Source organism: Andrographis paniculata, unplaced genomic scaffold, assembly GCF_009805555.1.
Source record: "Andrographis paniculata isolate CXL003 unplaced genomic scaffold, ASM980555v1 Contig65END, whole genome shotgun sequence".
Taxonomy (NCBI): domain Eukaryota; kingdom Viridiplantae; phylum Streptophyta; class Magnoliopsida; order Lamiales; family Acanthaceae; genus Andrographis; species Andrographis paniculata.
The window spans coordinates 437,809-450,149 of NW_026137601.1; the positions used below are offsets into that span (position 1 = coordinate 437,809).

The following is a 12,341-nucleotide window of genomic DNA, read 5'->3' on the forward strand; positions in this document are numbered from 1 at the left end:
AATTAACTGCCCAATAAATAATTTTTATTTGGCAAAAATGATCCTTGGGAATTGAATTCGACAGGCTGGAGCAATGAACCAATATATCAACGACACGTGGGAACATATAATTTTTAACAATTAGTTTTATAATTTTGATTTTGACCAAAAGTCAAAATAAAAAATCAACCTCCTTCTTCTTCTTCTTCTTCTTATGCTCACCACTCACCGGAGGTCTTTCATTTGCTCCGGCGCCGGTACTTGGTTGGGGTTGTGATCACGTGGCAAGGCACTGTGGAGAGGAGCCACGATTGATTGTTCTGTGCGTTTGTCTTGAGAGGAGAGGAACCACGATTGACTGACTCATTCTCCGGTGAATCTCCCACAGCTAGCTCGAAAATGGCGTCGAAAATAATCCTGAAATAATTCGAGGCCTTTGTAGTTGGAGAAGTTGTTGGTGAAGATGTGTGGTGGACGTTGCAATTTGCAAAACAGGATACCTTTGAATTCAAATACCCCAGGCAATCATTAAGGGTGTGTTTAGACACAAGTTTTTGAAAATTTTAAAGGTTTGAAAAAAAAGAAAAATAATAAAAAATTAATATTTAATTTAATATTTTATGATAAAAAAAATATATTTAATACTCATTTCGTCCGCTAACGTCCTATTTTTCTAATTGGAATGTGTAACGTCCTCTTTCTATTTTTATACATGAAATTTACTCTTTTGCCTTTACTTTATTTACTTTTTCATTTTTTATACACAAGGTTAAGGGCAAATTTGTTATTTTATAACAAAAAAATTAATTTTCTAAAAAATACGTGTAAATATCAAATAGGACATTAGAAAATGGACGGAGGGAATACGATATTTTTTAAAAATAAATAATACCAAATAAGTGCAAATATATTGTGTAAATAGACCGTTAACCTTCGTGATGATGTGACGAAGAAAAGTAAAATATATATATATATATATATATTTATTTCTTTATTCGAGAGTGATATAAAAATAAAATATAATTAATTGTTTTTATATTAAAAATATTGCGTTTTCGGATGAGTTTGTCTTTGGTGATAGGTGAAAAGAATCGCGTCATAAAACATAATATGAATATATATTATATTTGTTTATAATATTTATAAGAATCGTGCATATAAAAAATATATATATTGGTGAACAAATCCTTTCGTTCTCGGACTTATTAGTAACACATTTCCAACTGGTTATTTATTTAATTGTTAATAATTACACTTATTTTTATAATTAAGACATATGTGTATAAATAAGTCAACATTTTCGAAAATTAACTCTACGAACATTCCATCAATATTTATAATTTATAATAGTATTATATACAAATTAATACATTGGTTTGTTTACCATATTTATTTTATAGCTAATTTTTTAAACTAATTTCAATTTATATTATATATTTTGTAGATATAATATTACATATATATACTTAATTATAGATTAAAACTAAAATTTGTAAAATTATAAAATATGATTAAAGTATATAATTATATTTTTAAAAAATGACAAATTACATCGAAAATAAAAAATAAAACAAATTATGTGAAAAATAAAGGGTAATAAATATGTATTTTTTTAATCTTCGTGCGGGGAACTAAAGTAACTAATTTTACCGAACGTCAAAAAAATATTAATAACATATTGATCCTTCATGCCAATTTTTCAAAGAATTTATTTGGCAGTATATGTTGATATGATATACACATACGTTAATTAACTATAAATATTATTTTCTTTCATGTAATTTGTTAAATTTGAAAATATTTAATATCTAAAATAAAATTAATGTGTACTCATCCGGTTGAAAACGAAAAGGGAAAAAAAAAAAAAACTTAAAAATACAAAATGATTTTATATGTATTAATTGACGAATTCCTTTTCTTCTACTTATGAGTCATGCATACGTGGCCTTTGTAGTCTGAACAAATGGGCACCCAAATATGACCTCTGGTAGTCATTTTTGTGTAATAATGCAAGAACCCAAAGAAGACCTTTCAACATGTAGTTAAATGAATCAATCAAGAAATAGTGTTGCCACTTGCCAGCCTCCATCCATTATTTTTGTCTATCTATTTTGTTGCCTTTTTTATTTTCTTCCTCATGGTCAATTTTCGTCCTTGGACCAAAGCCTTGGTGGTCAACTTACATACACTAACCACCTACTTATTATTATTATTATTATTTCCCTTTAAAATATATTTTATGTATGTAATTAGTGACATTTTCTTGTTTTTTCTTGTCTATCTGCTAGCTTTCTTTTCTTCCTCGCGGTCAATTTTTGTCCAAAGACCCAAGCAGTGGCGGTCAACTTACACACACTAGCCACTTAGGATGTGCTTGTTTCGAAGTTCGAATTTTGAGTTAGAATTTAAATAATAAAAATTTTGAATTTGAATAGTTTTACGATGTGATATAAATAGGAGTTGATATGATGTTTTGAATATAAAATTAATTTTTAATATAATATAAAAAATAAAAAATAAATTTTTGATTTAATAAATGGATGAATAGTATATTTAAAATTCACTCTCCCAAACAAACACACCCTTAATTTTTCTCTTTAAATATATCAATAAATGTATGTCGTTACCAGTATTTATTTACCTTGGGCACACATTTGACGGGTGTATATTTCTTTTATAATTTCTTTTTATAATAAAAACATAAAAAAATAGAATATATATATATTTTATGAGGTGAGAATCAAAGCTGCTATATGAAAATGCACTCTGCAAATTAAGTTTGGCAGGCAAGTCATACTAAGTGAATCATGTATTGTAGATAACCTAAAGGCGTCAAGGGTTTGAATTTATAACATATCTTCCACACTAAGTCATCATTTACGGGACAAAAATAAAATATTTTTTATTAATAAGATAAGCATATATATTATGACAAAATATAAATAAATTTAAATAATAGAAATAGTAAAATAATAGTCTAAGTAAACAATGTTACAACACAATCCATAGCAGCCTAAAAATATCTAATTTCATCAAAATTTTAAAATTAAACATGTTTGTGTGATTAGTTTTAGAATGAATAACCTGTTGAGAAGTCATATAATGCTTATTTCTGGAACATTGTCTGAAAATATAATTTTCTATGTAAATTATTAAATAATATAAAAATAATAAATAAGTATAATATATCAATTTTTTTAAAAAAATATATCGTTTGGAAAATGTGAAAGAACACACATATTGTATTTTACTGAAAAAAAAATAATGCACATTTATATTTTTAACTCAGTTGTTTTTGCATTGTTAGTTAAAATTTATTTGTTTAAGAATATTATATTTAAAATATAGTTAATACCTAAATATTATTTAAAATTTATATTTTTATTAAAGATAATATGTTCGATTATATATTTTCATATTTAGTTTTTACTTTTTTTTGGTCTGATAAGTATATATTTTGTTATATTATTATTCAAATACGAATTATTCATTTTATTTTTTTTAGTATGTACGATTTTATTATATATAAAGTAGAATAATTTTGTATATTAAAATTATTTTTTTAATAATTGTATTATCTTTGTAATATAATAAATATCTATTCAACTTACAATATATTATACAAATATCATTAAGTATGATATTTTTGTACTATTCATTACAATCTAGTATAATAGTAATTAATATTACTTTTACACCAATTTAAAACTTTAAACTACATTAAAAATATATCTATACAATGCAATTATAGAAGGGATGTTATACTGTTTTGGAGTTTGAATTTTGAGTTGGAATTTGAATAGTAAAAATTATAAATTTGAATAGTTGTATGATGTGATATAAATAAGAATCGATAAAATTGATTTTTAGTATAATATAAAAAATAAAAAATAAGTGTTTGATTTGATATTTTTTAAGAAAAAAAATGGAAAGAACAGCGTATTTAAAATCCAATCTCCAAACAAATACACCCTTAAATTTACTATAAATACACACGCGCACTGGTATTTCACGCTTAACACCGGAAGTCGAAGAGGAGGAGTGCACAGAAGAGAGCCAAACTGCGGTTACCCACCTCAGCTCAGCTCACTTCAGTTCAGCCCCATCCAAACCTTTAACCCACCTTCAATCTTCATAGATATCTTCGACAAATAATAAACCGCCAGTTATATTAATTTCTAGCCGATCGATCGAGGTAGAATTGAAGAGCCTGCCAGAGCAACCTAATTGGTAATTAGATCAAGCTTTTAATTAGATAGATCAGATCAGATCAGATCATAGCTAGGTGGCAATTGATTGATTGTTAAGAATGGGTGATGCTCCTCTCCATTACAACGACGAAGCTGGTAATAGTGCGGCGGCGCAACCTTATTCTGCATCATCAGCACCAATAACCCCACGCCCCCCAACTCCGGCGGCTCCAACTCCGCCGATCGTGTCCCTCCCTCCGTCGCAGTACCACTCCCCCTCCCTTTCCCGGTCGCCGCTGCTCACTCCCGGCGGCACCAACAAGAAGAAATCATCCACGACAACGCCGAGAATAATCAGAACCCCTCGGTTCATCACCCCCCTGGGCAGCCCTTTGAGGAAAGCCATTAAACTCACGAAACTTGACCCCCAGGATGCCTGGCTTCCCATCACCGAGTCCAGGAATGGAAATGCTTATTACGCCGCTTATCATACTCTGTGCTCCGGGATTGGGGTCCAGGCTCTTGTGCTCCCCGTTGCTTTCACCATTCTAGGCTGGTGGGTATATACATACACACACATACATACATACACGATACATACATATAATGTCGAAGTAATTATATATATATATATATATATATTGTTCTGCAGGACGTGGGGTATTATTCACTTGACTGCGGCCTTCATCTGGCAGCTATACACTCTCTACTTGCTGGTGCAGCTCCACGAGTCTCCCGAAAATGGAATTCGGTACAGCAGATACATGCAATTGGCCAGCGCCACATTCGGTATTTATATAATTAATTAGCTAGCCTAATCAATCAATGGGTAAGTGTTACTCATGATCGATCAATTCATGAATGCGATGCAGGGGATAAGCTATCCAAAGTCCTGGCTGCAGTTCCAATCATGTACTTGTCGAGCGGCACATGCGTGGCTCTGATCGTGATTGGCGGCTCGACCTCCAAGTTGCTTTACGAGACTCTGTGCGGGCCTAATTGCAGTAATCCGAAGCCGCTGACGAGCGTGGAGTGGTACCTTGTGTTCACCTGCGCAGCCGTGCTGCTGTCACAGCTGCCCAACCTGAACTCCATCGCCGGAGTTTCACTCGTCGGATCCCTCACAGCAGTTGGCTACTGCACCGCCATTTGGGCGGTGTCGGTGGCGGAGGGCAGGCTGCCCAACGTGTCGTACAATCCAATTAGGGCTGGAACAGAAATTCAGAGGATTTTCAGCGTGCTGAATGCCGTTGGGATCGTTGCTTTCGCGTTTAGGGGACATAACCTCATCCTTGAAATCCAGGCAAGCCCCGCCACACCGTTTATTTATTTATTTATCTATAAACGAAAGTCAATCAGCACTTATTAATTAGTAGTAGCTTTGGATGCATGCAGGCGACCATGCCCTCGAGCGAAAAGCATCCATCGAGCGTACCCATGTGGAGAGGCGTCAAAGGAGCATACTTGATTGTAGCGCTCTGCTTATTCCCACTCGCCATAGTCGGATACTGGGCCTACGGTCGAATGGTAATTATTCTTCTTATTATTATCTATTTAATTTAGATAGACTGTTTTTCTTTTTTAATTTTTTTTTTGTGTGTTTTACCTTTTGTCGTCTTAGGACTTTCATGATCCATCTGAAAATGATTTTGCAAGAAATTTTTTTCATTACACTAGTCTTCTGGTATCGGACTCGCTGCTAATATATCATCGTCACGTAGATGCCACGTTGAAGGATATTTTAACGAAAAAATTTTAATTGCAGCACTATTTTAAAATATAATCCATTTAAATGATTATAGTTTACCAAGACATTTAGTAAAATAAAAAATTTTAAAAAAAATTCAATGTGTCGCTGCCACTTGGCGATGACATGTGATCTACGTTAGTGCCACGTCAGCAACGACAGACATTATGGTGAGTTCGACATCAGAGGACCATTTTAGCAAAAGCATTTTACTTACGAGACGATTTTTACACATATTCCACTTAAAATCCTAAAATAATAATATATACGAAATTAAAAAATAGTTTACCATGATTATTCATGATATGATATGATATGACAGATCCCAGCGAATGGTAGCATGCTAACGGCCGTGTATGCGTTCCACGGGCAAGACGTGGCACGGCCAGTGCTGGGACTGATAAGTTCCTTTGTGGTCATAAATGCGCTGAGCTCATTCCAAATATATGGGATGCCGATGTTCGACGACGTGGAGTCGGCGTACACCAAGAGTTTCAAGAAGGCTTGCCCCTGGTGGCTACGGGCCTTGATCCGGACGGTAAGCGGATTCATGTGCTTCTTTGTGGCGGTGGCGATGCCGTTTCTGGGAAGCATGGCGGGGCTGGTGGGCGGGATCTCGCTGCCGGTGACATTGGCGTACCCCTGCTTCATGTGGCTCAAAATGAAGAAACCAAAGAGGTATGGCCTCACCTGGTGCCTCAATTGGGGATTGGGACTGCTCGGGATGGCATTGAGTGCCCTCCTTACGGCTGCCAGTCTCTACCTTCTTATAGACACGGGCGTCCAAGTTAGCTTCTTTAACCCTCAATAGTCTGTCTCGTTATTACATATGATTCGTTTAGTGTGACTTGCTTTATTAAGTCTAGTTTGTAAGGTATTAGATTCGATTGAATTATCCTGAGCGCACTCGAGAAGTAGCGGATGCGAATTTTCACGTTATATATATAAAATATATATATATCAAAATGGATGATTATATATTTTGTTGTCTCTTTAATTAGTAGAGTATCTTTTGCATAAATTTAAAATTTATACGTGTCTTGCGGGGCAAGCACAAGGTAGCTTTTTGTTTAATATTAGCGAGCAACTCGATTAATATATTTAGAAAAGATATATGAAAGCTTATATTATATGCGTGTATGCTTTTGGATTGTTGTTCGATGAAGAAAAAAAATATATTAAAAAGATATTGCTAATGATTGATGAGTGATATATTGTTTATTATATTCCAATGATATGAACAAGGATACAAAACACAATCAAATAATTAAATTAATTTTTTGAAGAGTTAATTGCTGTTTTCTACCTGTTTGTGTAATACTCCATATTTATGTGTTTACTTATTATCTGAAAGACCCCATGCATTTAGAATGGTACCTATACATGTCACATTTAACTAGTTTACATTATTGATGTGAAAATCAATTTAAATTTGACACACCTTTCATAATATTACATCATTTTTTACTTAAGAATATAACATACATATTGCAACTCAAGAATCTATCAGTTGCTAAGCCTCTTACTATAACACCTGGCTTACAAGCAAGTAACCGCTAAACTTCTCAACAATGACTATGGAGTTCCGCACGTCACACAAGCCTCAAGGGTTCATCAACAGCTAAGCCTTTTAACAAAGAGTATGGACTGTTGTAGATCAGTTTTGATACTAATTGTAACACCTAGATCTGCAAATCTTGGAAGTCTTAAAAGATCTGTCAACCTCTGAGCCTTTCAATAACGACTATATTCTATATCAAAAGTTAATATTAAACATAATATATTATTCCATCCGTTCTATATAAAGTGTTTATTTTATTTATTTTTGTTAACTACCACATAATTTTATTTTATTTTTTTAAAAAAGAAAATTATTATACACTTTAATAGCATTTTAAATTTCATAATTTATAATTTTGTAATTTTATTTAAATTATTTAATTATTTTAATTTTAATTTATAATTATTTTTTATATATAAATTAATGACGTAGTATCGAGTTGGATACCTTTATTTTGAGTAATTAAGGTAGATACATTATTTTTTCCAATTAATTACATATTTATTGTATATTATTAGAGCACATAATAAAATAAAATATTGCATAATAGTAGCATAATTAATGTAAAATTAGATTATACTAAAATATTATTAATGTTACAAGATTATTTTGATTTTTATTAATAGTTAAGTTAAAATAAATATAGAATTATTTTATTATATGATTATACTATCCATTAATATAATAAGATATATTATAATTTTATTTTTACCCTATTTTTATATATAGCATTAAAAAATATTAAATTTTTATTAAAGTAAAAATAATTTACATATACATATAAAAATACTCGTATCTTTTATAGAAATATTTTTTGCTTTTGTATGTAAAAAATAAATATATCAAAATTAGTTTATATATTTCTGTTAATCAATAAAATATTATTATTTTTAATATATTATTAAAAAATAAAAAATAAAATCTGATTTTTTTCTATTTTCAATTAAAAGAAAAAAAATGCTTTCTTCACTGGGATACAATGAAGTACATAATTACATATTAGGTAAATAAGACGAGTAAAAATGAATAATTAGTATTTATATATTTTAATTACAATGGGTATCTATGTTCATTTTTTTTAATTTTCGTTTGTCTATTTGATTCTATTTTAAAAAAAATTTTAATTTTATATTAAAATATTTATTTTTTAATTAAATAAATAAATTATATTAATATTAACTTGTAATTATTTTTATTAATATATTTTTAATTATTTATTAATTAAACACTTTTTAAATATATATATATCTACAGTCAAATAAAACGAACGCGAAGAGACTAATATGGTGACATGAATATGAACACGGGTCGGCACGAGGTCCGGTTCGTTATCAACAACTCTAATCTGACCCGACCCGCAAGGCTAACGCCGTTCCGTTGCCCACCAAAGAACAATCGCACCACAGTCGTCTCGCCACACGCCCAGTCCAGCCAAAGACACGATGACTATTACATTTACACTTACACACAGGCTGTCTGTATGTGAGTGAGTGTGTGCGTGTGTGTGAGAGAGAGAGAGAGAGAGAGAGAGGAGAGAGAGAGAGAGAGGTGGCCAGGGGTAGATTGAGCGACACTCTCTTCTGCGGCGTGCTTTTGCACGTATCTATCTACCTTTATTTCTCTCTCTCTCACTTGTGTCCGTCCCACTCCAACTCCCTCCTCTTCCCCTACCACCACCACCGCCACTTTTATCAACACGACGCTGCAGGAATTCACACATAACGGCAACCTCCCTAATTGCTAGTAAGTGGTAACGGAATTTTGCATCTGAGATCTCTTAGCATCTGTTTTTACTCTTTTATTTTTTCACATCAGACATAAATGGAGAGTGTATCTTCGGAGGAGGACGGGAACGGAGACAGTCGACGGAGCTATAGCATGAGCGCTGACGTTAGCGAGTTGGAGAGTTCAGCTGGCGATTTAGCGGAGGACGAGGGCGGCGGTTTCAGTTCCGCGAGTTTCTCTTCTTTCGCCCCCGGCTGTTCCACTCCTCTGACGCCGACCTTCAGTTTCCCTCTCATTGGAGGGAAGGATGTGGTGCTGTGGGACGAGAAACCGAATAAACCCCGGACCGATTCGTCCGGTATGTGCTTCCGGATTGCTTGCTTTGCGGCATTGTTTAATTTTGTATTCATACATTCTTAAATCTGAATAACCTGATAATAGATTGAATAAATGAATGCTTTTAATAGAATCAAGCTTCGCATTGTTATAATCCATCATACTTAAGATGCTGATCTAGTTCTCTATGTTGGGCATATTTATTTTATATTGCATATGTTAATTTATAAAATTGAATTTTGTAGAATCTGAAACCCTAATTATTTTGTACTTTTTATATCTGTGCACATTTTTAGAAATGGAGATGATGAAGGAAAGATTTTCCAAGCTTCTTCTCGGGGAAGACATGTCTGGAGGTGGTAAAGGAGTTTGCAGTGCATTAGCCATTTCAAATGCTATTACCAATCTTTCTGGTAACTTCCTCCCACTGTCTGTCTACAAACGGCCTAACTAGATGAGGTGAAGTAATCACGGTTTGATTTATTCTTATTTTAATTATTGCTTGAAATTGTAGCAACTGTATTTGGAGAACTGTGGAGGTTGGAGCCTCTGGCTCCACAAAAGAGGGCCATATGGTGCAGAGAGATGGAGTGGCTCTTATCTGTGAGTGATTGGATTGTAGAACTTGTTCCAACAATACAAGAAGTTCCTGGTGGCAGCAAATACGAGGTAATGGCACCAAGGCAGCGGTCTGATCTGCACATGAACTTACCAGCACTCAAAAAGCTTGATGGAATGCTGCTTAGCATACTTGATGGCTTTCACGACATTGAGTTTTGGTATGTTGATCGTGGGATAGTTTTAGATGATTACGACGAGTATTCATCTGGAATGGCGAGTGAAAGACCTTCAGTTAGGCAAGAAGAGAAGTGGTGGCTTCCGTGCCCTAAAGTTCCTGCAAAGGGATTGTCAGAAGAAGCAAGGAAGTGGTTGCAGCAACGTAGGGATTGCACAAACCAGATACTCAAGGCAGCCTTGGCCATAAATAACAATGTTCTCGCTGAGATGGACGTACCAACTGCCTACCTGGAATCCTTACCCAAGGTGATTTCTGCTCTCATCCTACTAGAAGTGTATTGGGAGTTTCTAGAAAATGGAACTATTTGGGCGTGTTTTCTTTGCTTTTTAAAAGATAAATGATAAGTTGTTATTATAGTTATACATACAACTATGTTACATGGTGCAGCAAAGTCTTAACATTTTTCCTGAAGTTCTCTAATCTTTTGTGACCTAGCAACCTTCATCCACTATTGTTTTCTATGATATTTCAAATATACAATGCTCACTAGCAAGCTGTCAATTATTTCATCATGTTTCTGAGATTTTGAAACTTATATTATAAGAAGATAATTCACGCACATTTTAACATCATCTTTTATAATTTGTGCTTGGTGTGGAAATCATTGCAGAAGGGAAAAGACTGTCTTGGAGATATCATATACCGTTATGTTACTGCTGATCAGTTCTCTCCTGAGTGCCTTCTTGATTGCCTCAACTTGTCATCAGAACATCATACACTAGATGTGGCAAACAGAATCGAGGCAGCTGTGCATGTGTGGAAGCTGAAAGATCGGAAGAAACACTCTAAATGTAACAAATCTAAACGGAAGTTGTGGGGTGATAAGGTGAAGGGCTTTGTGACGGAAGGAGAAAAGAGTCTCTGTCTAGCTCAACGAGCTGAGACCCTGTTGCAAAGTTTAAGACTAAGATTTCCTGGTCTTCCACAAACTGCACTAGACATGAGCAAAATTCAGTACAACAAGGTGGTTAATCTACACTATGCTATTCTGCAGGTTTTCCTTTTTTAGTTTCTGTCTTGCAATTTGTCAGGATCACAATCATGTTAGGAGGATTCAAGAAGATTATAGAATGGTAACAACCTGTTGGGTAGGATCAGAGACAATTACATTGTCAATGAATGAGTTGCTCCCCTCCCAGGGAAATAGTTATACTGACTACAATAGATGATCTTTTCCCCCTTCGAATTTTCTTCTATATTTTCCCACATAATGCTTGGTCGTGAAAGACTTCATGAAAACTCTTTTCTTGCAGGATGTTGGGCACGCCATACTGGAAAGCTATTCTAGAGTAATGGAAAGCTTAGCATTCAACATAATTGCGAGGATCGATGATGTGTTATATGTAGATGATGCTACCTTGAAATGTGCTGTAGCAGAGTCCATGTCGATTTTCAACAGAGGAGGGTTCAGTGGCCTACCTATTCAAAAGAAGATGTCTCCAAGCCCTTTCTCAATTCAACACACACCCTATGCATCACCGTTTGCGACACCCACATTTTGCTCAACCCCTCCCCTACCTAGTAGTCCTAGGAATTCTGTTACTCCACCGCTAGTGCTGAGCAAGAAGCCTGATAAGGTTGTACCTGCGGACTTGGATAAACTCTGGTCATATGCCGGAAATTTCGGTCCCAGAAGATTACCTGGAGATGCTCCTGACAGAGCTTGACTGGTGATGGAGTTCAGAGGAGAATGGGTGGTGGTATCATGTATATTTGCTCTCTAGCACTGGCTGAGGCTGTTCTAGTTTCAGTAGCGATTATCATAGTTTCTTACCTGATTTGACTACCTTATTTAACGATTTAGTGAACTTAATTGCTGTTGTCTGCTGAGTAGTGCTGTTAATACTTAATAGATGATTGTTATGAGTTGACTGCTAGCCACATTTGTTAAAACTACATCCTATTATATAATCAATACCCAAGCTCTTTCAAGAACACCGGTGTCTTTGTTTTCATACAAAGTGAAATCATAATTTCTGTCTTATGGATTTGCAGTGATCTCCT

General features: G+C 34.0%; 2 protein-coding genes across 2 annotated transcripts; both read left to right on the top strand.

Annotated features, from left to right (window-relative positions):
* The first annotated feature begins 3,998 nt into the window (after positions 1 to 3,998).
* Positions 3,999 to 6,896, top strand: LOC127262613 (lysine histidine transporter-like 8). The gene is made up of 5 exons (XM_051291378.1): positions 3,999 to 4,725; positions 4,822 to 4,958; positions 5,042 to 5,472; positions 5,565 to 5,696; positions 6,239 to 6,896. The coding sequence occupies exons 1-5, from the start codon at positions 4,289 to 4,291 to the stop codon at positions 6,725 to 6,727; spliced, it is 1,626 nt and encodes a 541-aa protein (XP_051147335.1). The 5' UTR covers positions 3,999 to 4,288; the 3' UTR covers positions 6,728 to 6,896.
* Positions 6,897 to 8,943: 2,047 nt separating this feature from the next.
* Positions 8,944 to 12,214, top strand: LOC127262537 (rop guanine nucleotide exchange factor 1-like). Its single transcript, XM_051291255.1, has 6 exons — positions 8,944 to 9,220; positions 9,293 to 9,560; positions 9,835 to 9,951; positions 10,053 to 10,582; positions 10,948 to 11,301; positions 11,591 to 12,214. The coding sequence occupies exons 2-6, from the start codon at positions 9,299 to 9,301 to the stop codon at positions 12,002 to 12,004; spliced, it is 1,677 nt and encodes a 558-aa protein (XP_051147212.1). The 5' UTR covers positions 8,944 to 9,220; positions 9,293 to 9,298; the 3' UTR covers positions 12,005 to 12,214.
* The last annotated feature ends 127 nt before the right edge of the window (positions 12,215 to 12,341 follow it).